Source organism: Rhinolophus sinicus, chromosome 1 (genome assembly GCF_057876585.1).
Source record: "Rhinolophus sinicus isolate RSI-liver-muscle chromosome 1, RSI-T2T, whole genome shotgun sequence".
NCBI lineage: Eukaryota > Metazoa > Chordata > Mammalia > Chiroptera > Rhinolophidae > Rhinolophus > Rhinolophus sinicus.
Window position 1 is genome coordinate 38,269,499 of NC_142501.1, and position 25,986 is coordinate 38,295,484.

Genomic DNA, 25,986 nt, shown 5'->3' on the forward strand with positions numbered 1-25,986 from the left:
GATACAATTTTAACTCAGAGTTCCCAAACAAGGAAAATATCATCTATAATTGCTCTCCCTGTACCCTAACTTTGTACTCATCCAATCCTTCCTTATTCAACAGCAAAGAGCATGTATAAAACCAAGAGTATAAAAACCACAGTATACCTCTTTGCTTTCTACTAAAAAACTAAATAGGGTGAATTATTTTGTATTTAACACTTAACATGTGTCATCTGTCATTTCCATTTGGTATCATATCACAACTTCTCTCTACAGGTACAACTTCAATTTCAAGACAGTCTTTACATACGAAAAAATTCCTCCAAGAAACTATGCCTCTGAGTATCTCTAATGCTTAGCAGACCATGAGAAACAAAGACAATATGAGGTAAAAATATACAATGTCAGAATCAATCACAAATTCTAATAAAGAGGTTTCATAATATAGAAACAAAGAAAGTTCACTTCTATAGAAGGTAAATATTCATTTATTCATTGTTTACTGAGTACCTATTATGTGCCGGGCATTGGGGATACAAAGATCTCTAAGGCACAAGACCCTCAGTGTTGTACTGACACTAACAAGCAGCCAATCACAACACAACATGGAAAGGGCAATGGCAGAAATGTGCACAGACCTCACTGATGCACAAGATCTTTGAGCGGACTGTGACATCAGGAAGAGGAAGAGATTTACCTTAAGATGGACATAGGGGACCTACCAAAACAAATGTGACAAGAGAAAATCCAGTTTTTGAAAGTCTTGATCTAAAAAAACAAAACACTTTCTGAGGATAAAAATGTGTCACAGACAATGTTACATGTGAGTTTTACTCAGATCAGCTTTCAAACACACACACACACACAAATTCATTTGGTTGAGGAGTAGAATATAACCTATGCTAAAGAATAAACAAACATTTTTGTATCTGAGTGAAGTACTAGGGAGGCACTAAGAATACTGAGGAAAATTCTATGCTATATGGCTTACATTGTCATCTTTCTAAGGGAAGGGAAGATAAGCTTCTACTATCAGGTTTACAATACACCATTTGATGATTGCAATTCATTTTCTCTAGTATGAGGAAACAATCCCCCTGGTAACACTGATCACACAAACTATATTATGCACAACTAAAAACAGGTAGCCAAAGTATCTATCATAATTCAGATGCAATAGTCTATCCCAACAGCACACAGGTAATATCCTGTGCTTTCCATTTAGGATACGATGATTGTCCAGTCGCTCTCTTCTCGTCCATACTGCAACAAAAAACAAGAAAACATGTTTTAGTTTAAAAGCTAACAGTGCTGTAACTTATAAATAAACTTAATAATACAAATGACGCTATACAAAAGATCCGCTTCTGTTTTGAACATTAAAAGCATATTCACATTAAAAGTAAGACTAGAGAAAAACAACCAAATATCTGGAAAGAATCACACATTTTACAATGATTATTCTCCTCAAATTTATAGTTGACGTAAGTCCTGTGTATAATTAAGTAAATGCCTTTTCATTACCATTCTGTGTTTAGCTTCTGCTCTCCAAATGACGTGAGTTAACTATTGTCAGAAGTGATGCTCAAAGTGCATTCCCCAAACCTGTAGCATCAGCATCACCTGGCAACATGTTAAAAATGCAATTTCTCAAGCCCCACTTCAGATTCCCTGAATGAGAAACTCTGTGGATGGTTCCCAACAACCTGTGCTTCCGCAAGCACTTCAGGTGAGTAGTCTGACGGGAGCAAAAGTGTGAGAACCACTACTAGAAAATCCCCCTTCTTGAGAGAATTTTATGTTCATGGACAAAAATATTAAATTGACAAGCCTGGTGGATCTAAACATTGACTTGTTTTCTAAATGAAAGTTGTTTATGTTATGTTAGCATCCCAATTTTTCTTATTCCTTCAAAAATTATGGAGCTGCAAATAATCAATTAGATTATTTGCATTAGCAGATAATTTGCTTTAGCAAGCCTAAATTTTAATATTTAAAATTGAATTAAATGAAACATAAAGACATTCCAGATGTCAGAAACACAAAGCCAGTTCTATATTCGTTTGTTCATCTATTTATTCATTCACTCATTCATTCAACAAACATCTCTGTGTTTAAATGAGCTTTCACCCTTGAGCAAGTACTGTGTGCCAAAAATAACTATGCCAAGAGCTAGACAGACTTGCTACCTCATTTATCCTCTCAATAACCCCAGATAGTAGGTGCCATTATCGATCATGTTTAAGGGATGAGAAAAGTAAGTATTAGGGAGATTAAATACCTTACTTAAGGTTGTGGTTATAAATGGTAGGGTCCAGACCTTAGCCAAGATCTCTCTCACACCCAATTCCATCTTCTTGACCACCATCGAGACTTCCCTTCACATAGTAATGTGTGGAAACTAACTTAGGACAGATCTTCCCTAACCAGAGGAGCATGCCATTAAGTCTGCCACCATGTGTTTGTCTAAATCACAGGATGTCCCCTTTTCACATGAAGTGGCTCTTTAGTCCTAATATAACTTCAGTTGAAATTAATGCAAAACCTCCAAATTTCTGAGTTGGAAAGAACCTTAATGATCATCTAAAATGATCATCTTATTTATTTAGATGAGCAAAATAAGCAGGGCTCTGGGTTTTGTTTCCTTACTTCAGAACAATTCCACTCTTATCAGTTTTGTATACTGGGATTCCAGGAAAGATGTCTTCCGTAGAAAGTTTTGCTGCTTAACAATCAAAGTGTGAAGAGCAATGAACTTTTAGGACAAGCTTCTCATTTTACATGTAAGGACACTAAGGGTCCAGGTAGCTCATAATCACAAGCCCAATTCTCTTGCCTCTCTCTGTCCAATGCCATTTTTCCCATGTCACATTTTCCATGTGCTGTGTTCGTTCCTCTTAAAGAGCTTTAAAGACCTCACTGAGCAGAATTTATCAAATTGGTAAAAAAACCAGGAGCCAAGAATGGGTCTACCTACAACTTTCTGGCTTACACGAAAAGGAGAATGAAGGAAGTCCAATGACTATAAGTGATTTGCTTAATCCAACTTGCTTAATCCACATCAGAAAGAGTTACCTAAAGAGTGTGGCCTCCCGCTATTGACTCTGTTGATTCATAATGAATGCTGGAGACAACATTCCCAAATTCTGCCTGATTTATGTATGGTGTCAACGTGACTTGAGATAAAAGCAAAATATGTGTTCTATTTCTCTTATTTGTATTCCCATCAATACATTAGACACTTTTGCCATTAACAATATTTGAATGTCAGCATATTGACAATTTAGCAGATCTGCAGAATTGTGATTCATGACCACTATAATTTCATCTTGAATCTCATCAGTTAATGTAAATTTGCTTTCAATTAGTTGTTTTAGTTTTATACACAGTGGAAAATCAATTTTGGTTAGAATGACAGTCATAGGCCATATGACTCTGCAAACCTGCATAATATGTATTAAGTTTTACCGCCCTCATCCTGCAATTTATGCTTTTATGTAAAATCATAGGATTTTTGAGAAGTATCCAAGAGATATGATAATCTAAGTAATTCATAATATCTAGACCTAGGCAGTTAGCAATCAAATTTTTCATTTGGATGATGGATAATTCAATTTAATTTTTAAAGGCAAAATAATTCAAAGTAGAGATGACAGATGTTAGCAGAGATGGAAATTACATTCTTTCAAGAGTAGGTGTCCAGAGAAGGAGGACAAAGTGAACACATGTCTGCCTGGGCTAGGCTGTCATTATACCACTGTCAATGTTGAAGGCCCACATTTTCAACATTTGGCAGGCCTGCTGTAAGTCACAACTCACTTGATTTTGTTCACAGAATCAAAAATGGGGTTAAAGCAACACGGCAAATCACACGGAGCCTGTGGGATGGCCCTTCGAGCCCATGGAGAAAACTACGTGCTGTGCAGAATTTTCATCTTTTCATGAATTCGTTAGAACACTAAGGCAAAATATGACTAACGACAAGTTCATTACTTCACATTCGACATATATATATATATGGCAAATAATTTTACACGAGTCTTGCTAAAATACCTTTTACATTCAGCAAAAAATTCTTAGTAACATACAAGGACAATCTGTGTCATGCACTTACTTTCTACAATGCCAATAAAAATATAATAAGTGCTGCTCGCCAGGTAATAATTTGTCATTCTTGTTCTAAATCCTATTCATTGGGTATGCAAAGCTCTGCAAAGTCCCACAACATGTGGAGACGTATGTCTTAGGGAATGAGGAGAGGCTGGGAAGCTAGTCAAGGGACTGAGTCATCTCGGCAATCTGGACCATTCACTTAGAATGCACACAAAGAAAGCTCCGGACATCAGCAGGGAAAAGGGGTGGGGCTCCATCTGTTTATATAACTAAAAGGCATCAAGCTGTTCCACTGAAAACAAGCAAAATACAATAACCGCTAATGGTCATTCAATCTTACAAAACTGTAGCCACGAGTGGTAACATAGGTGTTTTTATTTTAACTCTATCCATTAACCTGTAATCAATAGAGATTCTGCTCCTATCACATTTAGGCTTTCCTTTTCCTAAACTATTTAAAATGTCCGCCTCTCAGTTTTTGCAATCACTACTCTCCGTCTTCTGAAACCTCAACAGCAGCACTGCTAGTTACTCAAACATGCTGTCCCTGATAGTTAAGACCCAGCTTCCAGCTTTCATCTCATCCTGACAGCAGTAGTGATGTGTATGTCACTTTGAAAAATTCTAAATCAGGTTCTCTGAATGTTTTTTTGAAAAATAATTTGCCATTATTGAGGACCTTCCTCCCACCTCTTCTCAGAATGTGGTAATACACAAGAGAGCAACACGCTTTTGCTCTTTAGTGAGTGTTTGGCGAATCATTCACCTATTCACTTATTTATTCAGGAAAGACTCCTGAGTATGTACTACGACCTAGACCTTGTGCTGCATACTGTGCTTACAGAAAGAGAATGAAACAATTCTCACATTCAAAGAACGCTAGAACAAAGACAAGTGCATGACTAGAATATAAGTTAAAGGCCACATGTGATAATCCCAGGCACTATGGACGCTGGAGGAAGCAGCAGCATTTAAGTGGATCAGTGTGTGTTTGTACTGGGGGGAAAGGGATGTTGTTCAAGAGAGATTTAAAAGGTTCCTAAAAGACATATGTCTTGAAGGACTACCGATACCTTATCAAGTGGGCAAACTATAGAAGGAAAAGAAACAGGAAAGAAGTAGCAGAGAGCAGAGCATACTGGAGAACAGAGAGGAGCCCAAAAGGCAGGCGCAAAGATCAGTATGACAGTGAGTAACTGGAACAGCAAAGAGTAATGGGAGAGAAAGGAAACGTGGCAACATGGAAAATGTTCTCCAAGTTTAAGTTTGGTTAAGTATGAACACAGAAGTGTTTTTCTTTGTTGTTTAAAAAGAGAAAGTGGGGGCGGGCGGTAGGAGAGTATTGTCATTTGAAATATTCTCTTAAGAGGTATTAGTACGGCAATCTAAGACCCAGGAAACCATATGGATAATCAGCCACATGGGATGCATACTTAACCAGAGAGATTCTTGCTCATATACGTAAGTTTACAAGTTAAATGAAAATCCAGTCTTCAGTTAAGAAGGAATTGTGCCCCCGCCCAGGTCAACACTGGCAAGAATCCTAATGGTTTTTCGATTGTTGTTGTTCTCCTCTTCTTCAATTTACCAGAGTACTTTGTAGGAAATATCCATGTTTTCTGGGAGAGAAAATATCCATTTTTCTGGGAGAGAAATAGATAACCTAGTAGCTTGGCTGATAGCACCAATTTGCCATCTTGTAAGAGAATAATTTTGAAACTTTAGGTTCTATGTCCACAAACATAAAATTATTGAAGAGGAAAGATGTGATCTTAGACTCTGCATGGATGGTCCATACATCTCTACTTAGATCTTCCTTTCAATTCAAATATAATAGAATTTGATTTTTCCCTCAGCCTAGTTTTCCTTTGCTTTAAACCCTTTACAACCAAAGCAAATCAGGTCAAATTTTCTTATTTCATATAATCTCCAAGAGGTATTGCTGAAATGTTGTTTTATGTATTAAGTGCTATAGAATGGAGCATTCTCTTCCATGCAATTTGTCCAAGGAAATTTTTCTGATGGTCTTACTTTCTCATCACTATAGTCACACTTCATTCCTCTCTTAAAAATCTCCCAACTTCTGTTTTGCATAAAAGCTTCCATAATCTAGACAATCATATATTTTTGTTCTGTTTATGTTTTTCATTTGAGTAAAACACTAAAAACTTATCACCTTCATCAGATTTACTCAAGATTTTAGATTTAGAAAACTCTAAAAAAATATGAGAATACCTGAAATATCCATACAGAAAGTTTTATTAAATTTCTTCAAATTACTTCTAATTGTTTCTATATACTCGTTCAAAAGTAGAAAATAACTCTGAATAGATTGTTATGTCTTCAATATTAACATATTCCTTTATTTAACTTACAGAAAATTCCTATAGAAAACATTTGTTGAAGAGTGGGGGTAAGACAGCTCATTGATTCAAAAACCACAATCACTCTTTTCTTTTATTAATATTAGTTTTGCATAAAAGTTGTTAAATATTCAAAAATACCATTTTTAACACTATTCAAGGACCTCAATTGCTCTGTAAGGACCTGCTGCTTTCCCAAACAACTTTAAATCTTTGCTTAGTTCTAAGACCCAGCACTTCCTGATGTCACTCAAACCGTCAAACTTTATTCATGTTTCAATATAAATCTCAGCTCCCCTGGGTTATTGTCACTGACTGGCAATGATGGGCTCAACAAAATCCTCCAAGAACTTTTTGAAGTGCTTACAAATTATAAAACAGTCTCATGTAGGTGACCCAGGGTTGCTTGGTATTCGATATGTCTGTGTAGAAAGATGCTTAACTGCCTTGTGAGACATTATTGTAGGTTGTTGCTCAAAAAAAAATAAAATAAAATAAAATAAAAAGGTAAAACAAAGTTAGTGAAAAAACAAAAAATAGGTGTGTACACCCTTTGACCCAAGAATGACAATCCCAGGAAATAATTATCCTAAGGAAATAATCATGGATGTACTGTTTATAATAAATAGTAAAAGAACTGCCAATGTTCAATAAGAGTTCTTTAAAAATTATGGTACATCGATATAATGAAATTCAATTAAACTTTATACATGGGATTAAAATGATTTATTGATATAAAAAAGCAAATGATTTATTAAGTGAAAAAAAGCAGGTTATAAAATCATGTACACTCCCATTTTTTTAGAAAATATATTTATTACAAATATATAAATGCTTATAAAATCTTAAAAGTTGAGACATTGAAAATTAACTGTGGTTATATCTTGGTGCTGGAATCATGGGTAATATTAGGTTTCTTCTACGCTTTCTTCTACTTTCAAAAGCGTATGTTACACTTTATAATGAGGTTTTTAAATGTTATTAAAATTTACATATTTTTAAAATGTTAAGTAATTTGGAGTCCCTGACAATATTTTCTTTCTTTTGTTTTAACATGTATCTTCTTTCCCATTTCTGCTTTGCTTATGCCCACACATCATATCAGGAATGCCTTCCTTACTAAATTTAAATTTGAATTTGTTGACCAAATTGAATTTGTTGACCAAATTAAATTTAAATTAAATTTTAATTTAAACAAATTAAATTTAAATTTGTTGACCCCAAATGGTACTATTTACTCTCTTCTCAACATTGAAATATGATTTGGTTCTAAGTGCTAATTGAAATAAGATGACAGAAAGAAGCCCTTACTTGAATATTGGTCAATTTGTCCAAGATCTGGCTTGCAAGCTTAGGCCCATTCTCCATAGTTGGAATGTGGATAGTCTATGAAAGAAAAGCAGACATGAGATAATTGAGGATAGTCATATATACAGTGACAAGACACTCTGCAATGCTACTGTATTAACGCAATTCCACTGAAATAAGGAAGGGCACTATGATAACCTGATTACATATGTTAGCTCCTTATGCCAAAGCCTCATTTCTGTTCCGAATTTGAATAAAAGCTAACTACCTGATTTAGGGCACTAGTTTATATGCCAGTCTTCAGAATGATTTGAGGAAACAATGAGAAGCTAGGGGTCCCTAAAACAGTGGCTAAGCTTAAAAGAACCCTACTCCTTCCAGCATTCCCAGAATCTACAAGGGTAAATGATTAGCCCCCATATTTAACCCTCTTGGCAGGAACTGAGAAATCAAAAAATATTTTGCCACTAAAGCAAGGCATTTCAAGGACATAAATTAAGGCAAGTCTATGCCTTCACAAAAGGGGTTTCCGAACCTATGTCTGTTCTAAGCCAAACCTCCAAAATGTTGGATAGCATGATTAAGTTCAGGGCTGAGAGAGATTTCACAATCCTAATTTATATTTCAGTCAGGCCCATTCATGCCTCGCTAGCTTGCAGGCCTTTGATAGTTTGATTTTAGTAGATAGTTCATGTTCTTAACTTGTGCCCTTTAGGACAATAGGATAATCAGATGTACATTTTGGCTCTGAATGCCCTCTAAAACAAGACCATTAAGAACATGATAAACTTTATAAACTTCTTGGTTCTACAGGCGAAATAATAATTAGACTTAAAAATATCTGACCTAATGACCTTAGTTCATTAAAAAAGTGGACCCATAATACATTACCGAGATACTACCATAATAAAATATGAAACAGTAGCTTTATGATCAGTACAAGTATTGGATGATAATAGAATAATTATTTTCTCTTGAAATAGTATGTAGCTGGAATTATGTCAGGAGCCATTCCCTAAAAGCAAGTTCAAAAATCTCAAGCAATGAAGTAGACACCATTAAAATCGGCAGAAAACAAAACAAAAAAATCAATACAACCAGCTGAGGAAAAATAATTATAATGTTAAATATTAAAACAATAGAATCTATATTTAATACGAGTAACTTAAGCCAGTTCACATTTTTAAAATAACCCCCACATGACTTTGAGTTATAAAGTCAGTTGGTGATGTTAATTATAAGTATTGGAGCTTTGTTATAAAGAGGATAGCAAAAAACTGACCAAAAAATGAAAGTACAGCACATATGAAATCATACTAGTTTACTGGGAGGAGAAAATTTCTTACAACTAAATGCTTGAATTCCTTCTGAAAATTTTAGTAAATGCACCAGTTTTGCCAAATTAAAAAAAAAAAATTTGTAAACTAGTCATAATAATAATAATAATAATAATAATAATAATAAATGTAGGGGTTGATCATTCAAATGAATTTTCCATTACTATTTGCTATTCCTACTCCAATAGTTTGGAAGTATATTTGGAAACCATAAATTGAACTTTAACTACCTGCAGAACCTTCTTTAGTGAGCCAGTAGAAAGAAATGATGGAAGTCTATTGACACATCCCCAATCCCTAAATTGACAAAAGATAGAGATGATACTTGTCTAAGAACAAAACTGACCTCCCACCATGTTGGATCTTAGGATCTTACACATCACTGGAAAGATAAAAGTAAGTAATTTGTTAATACAGGGTCATCATGACAAACTGCCCCAGTTAATGAAATGCCAAATTATGAAAAAAAAAAAAAAAATTCTTTGCATCCTGGAGCCAACTAGTATTTTGTTCACACGCTTAAAAAAATTTAATTATAGGCAAATGATTAGAAATACCCGGAGGTGACTGAAGAAACACTGTCTTACCTCACCCTTGTACAGTATATCAGAAACTGGGCAAACAACGCAGGCTGTGCCAGAGCCAAACATCTCTCTAACTCGGTTCTGCTCCAGGGCTGTTGTCAAGTCATCCATGGTGAGGTACCTCTCCGACACCTTAAACTCACCCTGTTTGGAATGTAAAAAATAAAAAGCATACATTTTCAAGGAAAAAGCAGGCAAAAAAGCCCTGTAGTACTTACCTTTCTACTAAACATTCGGACTGAAGTTGGATAACAGTAGTCATACTTAGAGGGAAAGCTGGAGAGAACGAATAACACCATCGTATCTGTAAATATACTGAGGTGTCATGCAATCTACTCCAAGGTCACAGCCCCTCTAAATGAGATGATCAGAATGTAAATTATAAGAGTATCACTGTAAAACGCATGGTATATTTCAATACATGCCTCCCTGTGTTTTTTCCCCTTTTACGAGGCGCACTTCATGGCTAAAGTCTCACAAACTGATGTATCCCAAGTGCTACTTAATGTGTGCTCTATGCTGACAGTCTTCAACCTATTTATCATAAAAATATAACTTTAATAATGATAGCTACCATTACTTGAGCATCCAATAGCACGCCAAATTCTCTCATTTTTAAGGTGGGTATTCGTATCCCCATATTACAAATGAGAAAAGTAAGATTCAGGGAAGTTGAATGACATCCCTAAGGTCACACAGTAAGTAAATAGCAAAAACTGGATTTGAACTCAGATCTGATGTGACTGGCTCCAAAACTGGTCCTCTTTCTACTGTGTTTTCTATGGAGTAAAAACATAGATTGAGTTTAAATATCTGAAATATTTCATTATTTTAAAACATTAAAAATACATTTGGACTTTGAGAAATTGCAGTGTGTGCATACATATATATATTTTTTCTTTTCTTCCTAAATTTGCTGTTCAGTTGACTTTACAACAGTAATCCTCTTCCTTCTCTTTAGTATCATATTAGGTTGAGTTTCATCACAGAATTATTGGCATGACCTCATCGACTTCTGCTGAACTACTGGAACATTTTATTTGCTCAAGGATAGCATATGAAAAAAAAAAAAAAATGCCTTTAAGCTATATGTTGAATACTCATTCTTAAATCTGCTTACTTCTCATTCTTGTGTTAGTGGTTAAAGTTCAAAGTTTGTCAACAGGCTATTTGAATTAAGGGCAATAGAGAATGGATAGATTTTTTAAATAAGAGAATATTCTTTAAAACTTATAAATCCACAATAGATAAAAATGGAAATCACAGCCTGTGGCAAGATTCAAAATATTAGAAGAAAAATGCATCATGCTGTAAGTATATTTGGAAAGGTAGAAAAATATGCCTGCAATAGAAATATGGCTTTTTGCAAGTTTCAATTTATATCAGTCTGCAATTGCAATTGTGTTGTTCAAAGGTAAATAAATCCCAGAAAATCAGCCAAGTTAACCGAAAACAAGCTGAGCTCTGTGTTCTGGAAAAGAAAAAAAACATCTTGTAAATAAACAGAATTGTTTTTCCTCTGCTCTCCCTTACTTATCTTTGGACAATTTCCCCTTCTGGCAAGTAATGGTAACCCCCCACACGCCTCTTGGCATTTATGTCTCCCTGTTTTAAAATAGCTTTTAAAATAAATTACAGCTAAGGAGTCAAGAAAAAAATTCCTTCATAATAACCTATTTTTCATCCTAGCAAGTCATTAGTGTGGGAAAGCATTTCCCATTGCAACTTGTCATCAAACCTTCTGTACTTGATTGACTTTTTTTCTTTAATAAAACAAAAATTACTGAGCTTCAAAAATACATCTTTCCAACTGCAAGCATATTTAGGACAGGGCAAGCTGTTTGAAATAATACCAACAGTTTGTAAATGTCACGCCCAATGTGCCAGCCAGCATGTGGCAGTTGGGTCTTGCCTACTTCAGGGTTTTGTAGAATTATTTATAGCACATTTCCTCTATTTCCAAAGTCTTTTCCAGAGAAACTGTGCTAGTACTCTCATAGACACTTTGTGTGTATCTAAACATTTGTCCTATTAGTACTGTTTGACCACAGTATGCTCAAAGCCTTTCATGTCCCTTGGACATCATTTTAACACATGGGTCAAAAGTTCCATCCAAGAACCTCTGCCAGATCACCAACTCATTCAGTATTCATCTTGAGTATGTTATAATGTCATTTCCAATACCAAACAGTTTAACATGCTTGCCTGTGGCACATGAATCAGAAAGTTTACTAAAAATAATTTTACATTTGCTTGAGTGTTTTGATTTTAATAAACATGTATATGAATTTGGGAGGGCAGGGAGCAGAAAGGGGCGGGGAAAGGCAGTCAGCATAATTTCTATGACAAGCATGGTTACACTGGAATAAATAGAGGAAGGGAGAACTACGAATCATTGCCATTTGGAAACAATGCATTTAGACTTGAAAAGTTAAGGACTGGCTAAATGGAAGAACACAAAGTATAAACCAGGTGAGTCAGGAGGAGACACCTGATACAGAGCTTGAGACCAGTACTAGAATACTTCTTCACCAGGACAACTTGACAAACTGGTTTCTCCCTGCCCTCCCTATAAACGATACTTATTTGATAGTCTTGCCAAGACAGTCCTTTTAGAAGCGTTCTTTTCACTCGAGGTAAGAATAAGATTAGATAACATGGGTTGGAACTACTATATATTATTTCAACACTAAGCTGGGCTTATTTTGATTACTTTTTGTTGCATGCTTACAAAAGTTGTTCATGTCAAAGGCACCCACCCACTTGCGTGCCAGGTCCAGGATGCTCTGTCTTGTCACTCCTGGAAGAATGATGCCATCTAGCGGAGGAGTTGCGAGTTCTTCTTCTGTCAATTAGAAATTGGAATATTTTCAAACTTTATATTAGCTTTGCTTTATGTCAATAGCCATTAAAAAAAAAAAAAAAGACAAAACTGCTTCTTACAAATCTGCTAGTAATAAACATGAAGATCATGTTACTGTGCTGCATTGTCAAATTTCCCAGATCAATTCACGCTTCAGATAGATCTTTATTTTTAAAAAGAAAAAGAAAGATACTCATCTAATCATCTTCAGTGTGTCCTTAACCACTAAAAAAGGAGATGGTTTTCCACTAACAAACAATAAGAGTTATAAAATACACTTAAGAGGAACATTCTGAAGTCAAAATTTACTTTAGTGGATTAAAGCTGGTTAGTAATGAAGAACAATGTACATAGGATCGTAATAAGGAACACTGTTCACTACCATACCTAAGAATACTGTGCAGAAGCCCTCCCCCAAGAAGTGTGCATGCCTATTCAGGCCGGTCACTGCTCCCATACTTCGCTTGGATAATCTCTCTGTAGTGATTTTCAAACTGGTGGAGTATCCACGCCATTTATGGAGTTACTGATGTCACCTTCTGAGATTCAAATGTAATGGGCTCAGAGTGGGTTAAGCATTTATAGGGCTAACAAAAAAGAAAGAAAAAAAGCAATCCAGAAAACCAACCAAAACTCCACAGGTGACTCAGAAAGCCAAAGCTGAGGCACTGGTCTTCTTCAGAATGACCACAGGCACTCCAAACCACCGTGAGGGCTGGGATGATGACGGTCCGTCAATGTGGCCCATCACCTGCACATGCCCTCCTCACAGAGGGAAGTCTCTGGTACTCAATGTGCCTCTCTCCTCCCTACCTCTGACACCCATGAACAGGAATCTAGTGAGAAATTAAAACCTTAAATCATCGCTTTATCAAGACGTTGAACCTTGTAACAAATGATGTGTTGCCGACATGTGTTTGCAGAGGAATTCAAAAGGTATGCTTGAAAGGATCACCAGGTAGCAAAAGCTGTGTAGAAATCACATTGGTGTCTCTGAGCTCCCCTACGCCATGTTATACAGCTAAAAGGGACTTTAGAAATCACCTAGCCAATCCTTATTTTATAGAAGAAGAAACTGAGGCCTTATAAAGATAAGTGACTTGCAAGGCTAGTGACACTGGGAAACAGCACCAGAGCTAAGTGTCCCAACACTGGGGTCTTTCCCTTTGCCTTAGTATACTATGGTCTGGACTTGCCTATTCCACTGTGGATATCCCCGACCACCAAGCTGTCTGGAAGACCAAAACTCTATATTCGTCCCTGTGCCTGGGCCAGAGTGGTATGTAATAAGTGTTTTTGAATAAAAAATAAATGAATAATCATCTTTGCTAGGATACAGCAGCATGATTCTTTTGAATTTTGTTGCTAAAAATGATCTGCTGAAAACTATTTTCTGGAAAGAGGAAAATTTGTTCTTGGCAAGTCCTTAGGGCTACTTTTTGTCATGTTTAGAAATAGTGGACTCAAAATAAGCCCATGTTTTGCAATAGCAAGCTAGCTAACTGGATACATAATGTGTGGATCTACATACGTGTGTGTACACGTATATGCATACACACCACACAGAGACAAACAGACTTCTAGTGCCCCCAAACTGGGCCTTTCCTAAAGCTCACTGAGCTCTAAGACTACATGAAGTTAAATGAAAACAGCAGCCCCGATGTGCAAATCCAGTTTTGTGAAATAAATTTAACACCCAAACTGTAACCACTAGCCTGAGGTCAACTAAGAGAACATCTGCTTCTCTGGAAGCTAGACAGAGATGATGACATGACAACATTTGGGTGAGAAACATTCATTTTCCTCTGCAACCACAAACATGCTTATGAGAGCCAGAACTAGCTCCAGATTGCCCAATGTAAGGAAAACAGAGCCTACAAACGCAGCTTGTTTTTGACAGAGAAATCATTTTTAAGAGCTGATGAATTTGGAAGCAATAACAGCAGGACTCATCTGTGACATCCCAAAGTCAAGCGCTAATGGGAACCAGGAATGTGGGTTTGTACAAGTGCCCTAAACACCATCAGCACAAGTATTCATTTATTCAACGAATATACAGACGGACCCAACTTTGATGGTTTGACTTATGATTTTTTTTTTCACTTTAAGATGGTGTGAAAGCTATATGCATTCAGTAGAAACTGTACATTAAATTTTGAACTTTTCCCAAGCTAGCGATCTGTGGTACATCTCTCGTGATGCTGGGCAGCGGAAGTGGCAGTGAGCCTGTCAGCCGCGTGATCACGAGAGTAAACAACTGATACGCTACGGTGCACTGCATTGCCAGCATTTGGGGGATATTGTTTTTTGTTTGTTTGTTTGTTTGTTTGTTTTATTAGTTTCAGGTGCACACAACAACGTTTGGGGGATATTGTGTTCTGAGCACGTGTAAGGTAGGCAGGGCTAATTTAGCATGTTTGGTAAGTTTGGTGTATTACATACATTTTCAACTTAATGATTATTTTCAATTTACGATAGGTTTATCGGGACATAACTCCATCATAAGTTAAGGAGCAAAGTTGAGGAACATCTGTGTATTGAATACGCGCCGTGTGCAGTCGGCTTATCTACACCCTATGGACACAGCAGTAAACAGAACCGCTATAACTCCTTGCTTACTTTCTAATAGGCAGAGGCAAACAATTATTATGTTAAACAGGATGTTAGACCATGGGGGCAAAGGAAAGAGGAAAGGTGATAAATGCTGGGAAGCAGTGGGGAAAGGAGTTTGGAAGGAAATCCTCACTGAATGCCTGCTGTCCAAGAAGGTTCCTGGGGCCTGAGCAGACAGCAACATCAACACTCACCGCCATGATCAATTTCCCAAACTAACTGTGAACTCGACACAACAAGGTCTTCCTTTCAAAGTGGCTCCAGTGTCCAGCGAGAGGTAAAATTCTTTGTTCCCACAGTGACTAGCAAGTAAGTGTGTTAAATTATGCATCAACCGGGTAAAAACGAGAATCAGGGCTGTGTGGCTTATCGCCAGGCTTGCTGTCACTGGAGTCAAAACCCACCTAAGTTACAGGCAAATGCCACATACAGTTATGGTGCATGGCACTGGACTGTGAACATAGATTATCTACTTTGCTGCCTAAGAAAGGACAGCCTTGTCCAAAAGAAGCAGTGAGTGTGGGTGCTGCTCACGGAAAGATGACAGGTTATGACTGAAAGAACTCTGCTTATACCTTCTGTTGATAAAGTTTGTGAAAGAGCAGTATTTTGCTGATTTTCAACTTATTCCTCTTTGTATTTTCTTAAAGCCACATGATATAAATCAAAGTTACCACAGAGGTGCTTCAATGTCTTCTTTTGGTTTTAGCCCAAAGGTTATTCCTGACATTATTCTCTCATACTACTGTCCAAACATTTATTTCATTGCCTTTCTTCTTACTACAAATTGTATTTCATCTGTTAAGTGAACACCCTCAAATTGAAGAGACACATTTCACATTAAGACTAAAGTTATATCAGGCAACCATAATCTGAATAATAACTCTCACGGTCTTGTATATTTTCTAAGAGTCAGAAGACAAATTCTCTCATTTCTATTCTGATCTTTAAAAGCCATGGTGGAAATGGTCCATGATTATTGTTTGCATAAGGGGCAATTTTTCACCAGGACAGTTTCTGGTTAAATCATGTAGCTTATTTAGACTGTGCTTAAATCCTGACATCTCTCATCTATAAATAACGACATTGCCACTTCTGCATGATGTGACCATTTTTTGTTTGGGGTTGTGTGGGATTTTTTTGGGTCTGTGAAGGTACGGGTGGGCAAGTAGGATGAATGAATTCAATCAATTTATTATCTCCTAAGTGCAGAGTTCAACACTGGCTGTCATCTTTCAAGCACAGCTTTTAATATATGTCATATGCAATAACTCAAATGTAGAAATCACAAATATGCCAGTATAAATTTTGTTTTTAAATAGTAGCGAGTACAAACAGCAGGAATGGAAGAAAGAGCATGAACTGTAGCTGGCTTTTCATATGCCAAGGATTACCAAATATAAGGCTCATCTTGTTAGTCTCTGCAACTAAGGGTGAAATTAGTGCATAGTTCTAAAGTCAGCCACATCTGAATCACCATCTTCCTCTATATTTATAGCCAAATAACAACAGAGCAATAGAGGCTACTATAGCTATATAAAATAAAATTTTCATTAAAAATACTAATTAAAACCAATATTGAGATGACATAAGTATTTGGAAACTTTGACATTTTTCATGTCTAGTCTCTATGCTTATTACTGTGAAATAAACAGCCTAAGTAAGAATGTAAATAAAACTAAAAATATGTTTTTTAAAATGTTTATGACTATTAAAATTCTAATAGAAATAAATATATATATCTGTATTTTCCCCCCATAATTGGCCATTTCATTCAATACCATAAACATTGTCAACACTTCACTGAACATCTATGGTCTCTGCCAATAAAAATAAAATAAAATAAAATAAAATAAAATAAAATAAAATAAAATAAAATAAAATAACAGCAAAGAGAGATAATGAGCATTCACGACATTAAAGGTAATAAAGAAGTATTGATTTTTATAGTAGACATATATTAATAGACTTGAATGAATCAAGATCTAAGTGCAATCCAAAGATAGAGCAGTATGTCCTTAAAAATAGCGTGCTTCAATCAAATTGAGCTCCAGAGTAAATCTGGAAGGCTTCTGATATATTATCAAAATGTGTATAAAGGGCAACAACTGTTGAAAGAATTATAGCAAGAGAGTATACTGAATTTTATATCAGTAGAATCAGAAGATTATGTTTATTACTGTAGCATTTTATGCATAATATACTGTGAATGACCATTGAGTTAATCTGAGGCCGATCTCCAAATACAAGGGATTTCCGATAAGAAAAAATGGTAAGAAAGCAAAAGGGATGAGGCAGCAAATCTTCAAATCAAGATTTTAATTCCTTCAGTTGATATCTCAATAATAAGTACATCTAGAACCAAAAAATTATGACAAAACCTTTATAAATTCTGTAAATTTAAACTCATGTCCACTTGAACAGTAGTTCTTAGGCCCTGGAATTGTGTTCTTCATTTCTCTGTTCAAAGGTTCTCGTTCTTTTTTCTCCAATCCCACTGAAAACGTCTGGGGGGAGGGAGCAGGGAGAGGGGGAGGAGCAAGAAACTAAAATCTGAATGGGTTACCTCCATCTTCATTGATCCAGTAAAGAAAAAGATTCATAGTTCCAACTTCTGTTATCTGATTATCCTCTCCATAGAGCCACAGAACCTGCTGACACGCATTATCCATTGCTTCACATTGGGCAAAAAGAGATGAGCCATAATTCCTTTTAAGAAAAAGGAAAAATATTGATTCTCACTATACTTCAACCCCTACATCTTATACTAAAATATGCGTGTTTAATTCACATGTGCATGTAGTCAATGGACCATGTTCTTAATATATACAGAGGATGCCAAAAAACTGTATACACAATTTAAGAAAGGAAAAAAACTGCATTAAAATTATAATATTCAATGAATACCAATAACAAAAGATGAATACAATCATGAATATACATTTTTTTGGCACCCTCGGTATATACTATACTCTCTAACAGCATAACATTAAAGGAAAGTTATCAGAGCACCTAAATGATCTATTAATAACTGTACTCATTTGAGAGAAAGACAGCAAAGCAAAACTGTGGAATTCTAACTTGAAAAGTAGAGCTGGAGAACCACAGGTAAATAGCCAAGTTAATAACAGTAAATAGCCAAGTTAATAACAGTAAAAAGTTATTTATTTTATTTTATTTTATTTTACCTACCAAGCAATATTACATGAATTATTTCATTTTAACGTCACACTAGTACTATAAGTCAGCCCCTATGATTATTTCCATATTCAGATGAGAAACTGAGGCTTACAGAAGTAACTTGTATCAAGTTACAACAATTAAGTAGCAGAACACAAAGCATTGTGCTGTCTTAACTGAGACATTTCAATATATCCAAGAAATGCCTAATGTCCAATGTGTACATTCCCCCAAAGATGGGACACAATGTTAAAAATCCTGATTTTAACCAAAAAGTATTCTGAAAGCCCATTTTTCTCAACCTGCCTTCTCATCTTGTATTATTCAAAATTATGTTTAAATCATCTTAAGCAGAAAAGTCACCTATAGTGATCATGTATTCTGTGATAATACATTATATTATCTTTATAATAAATAGCAAACTACCCACAGACCAAAACTAAATATTTTCTTGCAATGTCTCAATGGCCCCATGTTATCTTTTCCCTAAGTAGGTAGGGGGAGCTAGAAAACAAGATTTAAAGAAGAAAACCTTTAAATATTATTACCACTTTGTGCACTCTAAGAAAAGTTTTAACAAAGTAATACAGATGGTATGTAGTCGTGTGCATAAAGAACTCTGAACGAGTAAAAAAAAAATCAAGCGAGTAGACAAAATAGTTACAACCTGGCTCACCTAAGACATAGGAAGAAAAGCTCTAAACCAGAGAGAAAGGAAAGTGACTTCTTAGTCTAACGAACTCCATTCGGTTTTGTCTACCCATTGAGAATGCAGTTGCTGAAATTGAACAGGGATGATGGGACATAATATTGAATAACCTTTTTTGGTAGAAAATAAAGAAATACTGCAGAGGGAGGTCAGAGCCCATTGTCAATGTCTCTCTCACATCCCAGCAGCACATCATTCGACTCTCCCAGGACTTCCTAAATCTACATGCTGTACCTGCACCCAGAAGGCTGCCACTAGGTCACCTTCTGGACAGCTGCTGCCCCGGGTATATGATACACATCAGTACTTGGTACACACCAAAGGTACAGGCCATACTGATTAATGCAGCTATTCTTGTTCAGCCATAGGGGTATTCCCCATTCACAGCCAAGTCCACCCCTGAAACTGTCTAACACTTTCAAATGCTCTTTTATTTCCAGCTAGCTACATATGGCCTATGAGACTGGCCTGACAGAGCCAAAGCCGGGCTGTCCCTCAGCCAGTTGGCAACAGGTATGGCTACAGTCTGTGGCAATGAAGACAACATTTCAGTGAAGCAGGCCCTTCCCGAGACAGGATTCGTTGAAGCCAACTGAGGGCCTCGCTCCCAGCACCAGGTGCTCCAGCATTTCATTCAAGGCCCTGATTTGATTCCCATTTTAATTACTCATTTTAGTTCTTGCCCATGCATAACATTCACTGTTTCTCCCTTATAGAAGGCCCCTGGTTATCCTTTAAAACACTGAAAAAGCTAAACACAAACAAAAATGAGCATTACAATCAGAATATTAATATAGACGTATTTGTTTTGAAGTGAAATGGCAACTAAATTATTGTGAGGAATTTTCGTTTAAACAGAAATGCAGACTTACCCTCCCATCTTGCAGTCCCCAGTCCCACCTTTCCAGGCTCTTACAAACTTCGGATTGGCCCACAGGGACACTGGGTTAAAGGTTCCACTTGAAAAATAAGGTCCCACTGGGCTCAAGATTACAAAGATCAGGGCTTTGGTAGGCTTCTTGACTCCAAGAGAAGGCTGCAATAAAGTAAAAGTACGCGCACAGTTCATTTAAAATGTAGACACCAGCCTTAAAATCTAGAATAGATCTGTAATTATTTCCTCCAGTGGTTATGTAAGGACAGCTGTTACTTCTACCATTGAGTTACACAAAGTCTGATGGTCTTTTAAGAAGAAAACACCAAAAATGGAGTACTTAAGTTTCATTTTGCTTTGCTTCCTGAGTTGTTTTGATTTTAGAGGAAAAGCAAATTTGTCAAAATTTGTTTTTGTTAGTAGGGTTTTTAGAGAAGTATATTTTTAACAACTAGCTATGTAGCACCTTTCAATGCTGCATTGATTGGAAATTGAAAAAGAGAAGAACTCAAGACACGATTTCAGTCTTTGGGGTGAAATATATTTGCTTCTGACTTCCCTTCTGTGTTTATGGATTATGGACCCCTTCAGGACATGGCAGGGCCTCCAGCTGGTGGTGGGTGTACGGGAGGGTGCCATTCCCAGACCTCACCATGACAGGTACCAGACAGCAAGAGTATAGCTTCACTGGAGGCAAAGACAGCAGACAAGATAAATATCCCCCTAAAAGGACTCAGGAACTTGTCTCATGAATGACAAACACAGAAGATGGCCTTTCCCACAAACATTTACCACAAAGCCCACAATGCAAAATCATACAAAGTCCTTCAGCACAAAAGCAGTTATAAGTAACTACTTTCAGTCAATTATTAAGGAGGAAAATTGAGAGACTGAAATTGTGGGGGCTACGTATGATACAGGCAGAAAGGGTCACTGGGCTATCCTGTGGCATTTAAGAACACAGGAAGCAAGACGACAAGTCAGGACTATTACACTGAGTGTCGTGGGATGTAAAGTGCTGGTGTCCAGTCTCCACGAGAGCCTTGTCTGGCTGGAAGGGGTAGAATGTGTCATGGAAAGAACGAGAGGAGACAGTTCCAGCCAGGGAAGAAGATTCCACTCTCATTCCAATGAACATGAGAACCAGAGCCAATGGATAGTGGATGATGAGTAATCACATTAAAAAACATTAGTCAGCAAGCAACTGGTTTTGGTTTTTTGCTTCTTTGTGTTTGTTCTTTAACAGGGGCTGAACAAGACTCCCCCACCAAGAAAAGAGTGAAGAGCCTTAAAACTTCATTTGTCATTTTTGGTTTCATTGTTTGGGAGAGAAACCTCAGAATATACACATCTGCCTTCCTTCCCAGTTTTGATAAAAACTGACTATCTTATCTCTGCATTTTTATTTACCTACCAGTTAAATAAATATAATGATTCCTTCACATCAAAGGAGTTTTGAAGCTTAATATTTAAAAATTTTTATGAACCCTCATACTGAGGAATTAAGAGAAACTCCTCAACATAATTCAGAAATGCAATATGCAGGATACAATCTCTAATTTATCTAGCTCCTAAGTTTCTGAATAAAATAGCTTATTTGTAGACAAACTGATAAGCATTTTACTAGAGATCCCATGAATGCCTGGGCTTTTTTCACTCTGAACTCAAGTATTTTTTTTGCAACCTGATACTTTTTTAAAAAGTAACAATAACTCATCATCATGGAAATATTTTTTCTGAGATAAATTTCATCTTATTCATTCCCTTCCCCCAATTTTAATTGACAGGCAAAGTTCCATATATTCCACTAGGTGGTAGTATAGAGAGCAGATGGGAAATGGGGAATAATTCCATGCCTTAAATCTATTTCTGGAAAAAAACAAATCTCAATAAACCTTAAGTAACACTTTTATTCTTAGCAAGCAGGTAAATCACAGATTAGAATGTCTCAATACTGAGAGAAAATGTGTTTATGTGTACTAACATTTTATTTTCTGAAATTTAAGCAAGATCCACTCACATTTTACAAAAGTACTTCAAGTACTGGTGTCCATCACAACTTCATACTTAAACGATTACTTAATAATGATTGTCTTTTCATGAAAAGAACTCTGACTTTAATGAAAATGGTCATACTGCTTTAAGAGTGAGAATAAGTAAAATGTAACTGCATGAGGAAGGGATCTTGAGTTTCTACCCTCAGGAACCATTATTTGTTTTTTTTGTCTTGATTCTCCTTTCTATCCTGGGATGCAATTTAAATTCTGTGCTACTACTACAGTTATGAGTAGTTCATTATATAATATTAATCAAATGGTGTAAACATAATTCTATGATGACAAGGTCAGGCTTCTGATCAAATAAAACAAAAGCCATATAAATAGAGAGAAAATATGAACGACAATGTCTGATAAGTTGTGTAAATCAGTTTCAATGAGTCTCATTCCCTTAGGAACACTGATTTTTTTATTCTTCTCGACTAGTTCCTCTGATTATTTTAATACATAAGGAATTGAAAAAGGCTTTTTAAAAGCCCCAGGGAAAACGAGGAACATAAAATTTCTGATGTACAGTATATAATTTCTCAAGGGACCACAATGACTTTGAAATTCTGATGTGTCCAAAACAATATTCTTCTTTATATTATCTCTCACAAGTAAATACATATACAAGGGTATTAAATACATATATATTTTGCACAGAATAAAAAGACACTTGAAAAAAAACAAGACACTCGGGTGTGATGAAACATAAAGACACATGTCACAGTGAAAATTACCACTTCTGTCTGAGTCAGTCGGAAAATTAGTTTATAGAGAGCTCGCTGAGCTGCTCCCCCACTCACAGCCTCCACACCTCACTCTACTTCGATATGGCAACAATGTTCAGCCCTACAGAGACCAAACAGTGCATCGAGACTCAGATTGCTATTTTCCAGAGTATGTTGGAAAGGATGGTAACGAGTCCAATCTCTCCAAGACTGAGTTCCTAAGCTTCATGAATACAGAACTGGCTGCCTTCACAAAAAAACAGAAGGACCCCACTGTCTTTGACTGCGTGAAGAAATTAGACATCAACTGTGATGGGCAACTAGATTTCTAAGAATTTCTTAATCTTCTTGGCCGCATGGCAGTGGCTTGCCATGACTCCTTTACCTATTCCCAGAAGTATATCTGAGGAGCCCTTGGAGTTGACCTCCAGACCCACCCCCTGACCTTCCAGGCCTCCCATTCATCATCTCAAAGACCACACATACCCTAAACCCAGCGCACCCATCACCCCATGCAGGCCACTTCTGCTGGTAGTAATACACACACACACACACACACACACACACACACACACACACACACACGTTTATAAAAAGGCAGGGTTTCAGAGGTAATCTGAGCAATGGCAGAAAGAGCTCAGTGAGCTGAGAAAAGTACATGCTTTGTCCTGGAAGGCAGAGAAGCACAGCAGCTTTGTGAAACTTGGGAATAATTCTGCCTTAGCAAAGCAAGTAAGAGAGAGAAGAAACAAGATAATTGAGAATAACAGGGGAACATTTTTCAAAAAGAACAGCATGACCATTTTTTTTTTTCAATCCAAAGAACAGCCTGTTGTTTTGTTTTAACCTTACCAGTTTTTTTTTAAAGAGATTAGTTAGAGAAGAAAATGGTAAAGAATATTGAACTATTGAACTGATGGGTTCTATAAGAGATGTGGAGAGGACCAGTGGACCATATAGGGCCTTGAGTATGTAAGTCACAAAAGGAGGGGATAACAAATTCATGTAGTGTTTTTATAGGAAAAACTAGTTGGTTTGGTGAAAGATTTTTTTTTTTTTTAATTCTCAATAATTACACAGTACTTGTTGGTTTCTAAGACATTTTAAGGTCATTATCTTCATCCTATGCTCAAGCCTCATTGAACCCTTTTCCCTTTCGATTCCTCACCTTCCCACCTCTAAATGTTTTCTTATACTACTTCCCTTTACCTGGAATATTCTCCCCATTATGGATTGAAATGTGTCTGCCGGATGATCGGTTTGCTTAGTGGTTAGAGCACGGTACTCATACCACCAAGGTCGCCGGTTCAATTCCCACATGGTCCAGTAAGAGACAACAGCTTGAGCTTAGAGCTGAGCTGCCAGTAGGCGACCAGTTGCCTCAGTGGTTGGACCGCGGTGCTTATAACACCAAGGTCGCTGGTTCGAGTCCCGCATGGGCCAGTGAGCTGTGCCTTCCACAACTAGATTGAAAATAATGACTTGATTTGGAGCTGAGCTGCGCCCCCCGCCCCCCAACTAGATTAAAAAACAAATTGACATCCTGGAAAAACACACTGTTCCCCAATATTCCCCCAATAATAATAATAATAATTAAAAGAAATGTGTCTGCCCTCAAAATTTGTATGTTGAAGCCCTAACCCCCAATGTGACTGTGTTTGGAAATAATGCCTTTAAGGAGATAATTAAGGTTAAATGAGGTCAAAAGGGTGGAGTCCTAATCCAGTAGGGCTGGTGTCTTTATAAGAGAGACACTAGAGGGTGAGCCTCCTGCTCCACCCATCTTTCTCCAAACACAGAAGACCCTATGAGGACACAGGAAGAAAGTAGACATCTATGGGGAAGCCCCACCAGAAACTACCCTATTGGTACTTTGATCTTGGACTTCTAGCCTCCAGAACTGTGAGAAAATAAATTCTGGTGTTTAAGACACTCAGTCTGTGGTATCCTGTTATGGCAGCCATAGCAGAATAAGACATACCCTTTCTCCCCTAAGTAACACAAACTCTTCAATCTCAATTTAAATGCCATTTAAATGTCACTTCAGGAAATAAGACCTCTAGACAAGGTTATGTGCTTGTGTTATGTGCTATTATAGCATCCTGCACTTCCTTAAGTTTAGATAAAATGCCTATTACACTTTCTTACAACTGCTTATTTAATTATGTAATTCTCTGCTTCATGCTAATCTGTACATTCCATGCAGTGCAAAAACATCTTTGTCCCCTATACATAGTTAGCACCATACATTGTTATACCAGCTTTACTAAATATTTGTCTAACAACTATCCATCTTAATAAAATGTTGTTTATAGAAAAGGGTTGTGAAAAAAAAAACCATAAATGACTATTTACCATACTTGAATTATTTTGATTTTAAAAAGTTATCATGCCAATGCTAATATGTTGCATTGATACCATAGAGAAATGTTCCTTTGTCTCTTGCCTGATTTTCTTTAGTGCTGGCCTTTGGACTAACAGATAATTTATATGCAGACACTGAAAGAATATCACGGGGGAAGCTGAAGTCCAGAATTTTCTGAGGCTTGCTATAAAGTGGGTAAGAGATAGGGCTGAGTTTATTTGTTCCTACTTCCGTTCAAAGAGCATAGAGTTAACACTTGACAAAAAGAAGGCTGAGCACTCAACTTTTTCAGTTTTTAAGTAAGAATGATCTTAAAATTTATTTTAAAATAGTTAAAAGAAAACTAAAGATAAGGTGAAAAAGACTAAAAGAGCACAACTATCTTACCTAATATGCAAAGGCAGTGATGACTGCTCACAGGGTTAGTATAAGGATTATATTAGATAATCTGTGGAAAGCACCCAGGGCCTGATCTTTCTCAAATGTTCAACAAATAGCAATTGTTATTGTTTTATGAATAATAACTAATAATAGTAATAGTGGTAAAATAAATTCAATATGCACCAATACACAGAGTATTACAATGACATGAAGATGATTGTAGACATGCTCAGAGAGCCACACTCAATACTTGGTGTTGGAATTGTGGATAATGAGTACTTGGGAAAAATACAAGGATTATTATACTAATGACCTGGGACATACAGGGTGGTACATTTGAAATCCATTCTACACAGAAATTTTAGCCTGGATTATTAAACAAGTAATCAAGATTACTTGAGGGAGACGTGCTCAGGAGGAGCCAAAATGAGTCATTCTTAGACAAATCATGCTTCATTTCCCTTTGTGAAATGACTCTAGGTCAGGGGTTAGCAAATTTTTAAAGTTTTATTGGAACCTGCGCACTCATTCATTTACGTGTTGC

The 25,986-nt window shown here is 36.6% G+C and overlaps 1 protein-coding gene and 1 pseudogene across 3 annotated transcripts in view; one reads left to right on the top strand and one right to left on the bottom strand.

The window, feature by feature from the left end:
- Positions 1 to 447: 447 nt before the first annotated feature.
- BCAT1 (branched chain amino acid transaminase 1) overlaps positions 448 to 25,986 on the bottom strand; it is a 72,454-nt gene continuing 46,915 nt past the window's right edge. For all 3 annotated transcript variants that reach the window (XM_019737823.3, XM_019737815.3, XM_019737832.3), the window contains exons 6-11: positions 19,925 to 20,088; positions 17,730 to 17,872; positions 12,447 to 12,532; positions 9,691 to 9,831; positions 7,770 to 7,844; positions 448 to 1,245 (exon numbers count right to left, since the gene is read on the bottom strand). In XM_019737823.3, the coding sequence (XP_019593382.3) occupies positions 1,204 to 1,245; positions 7,770 to 7,844; positions 9,691 to 9,831; positions 12,447 to 12,532; positions 17,730 to 17,872; positions 19,925 to 20,088 (651 nt within the window). In that variant the 3' untranslated portion in view covers positions 448 to 1,203. The remainder of the gene's footprint in view (positions 1,246 to 7,769; positions 7,845 to 9,690; positions 9,832 to 12,446; positions 12,533 to 17,729; positions 17,873 to 19,924; positions 20,089 to 25,986) is intronic.
- Positions 22,667 to 23,157, top strand: LOC148759047 (protein S100-A11 pseudogene; annotated as a pseudogene).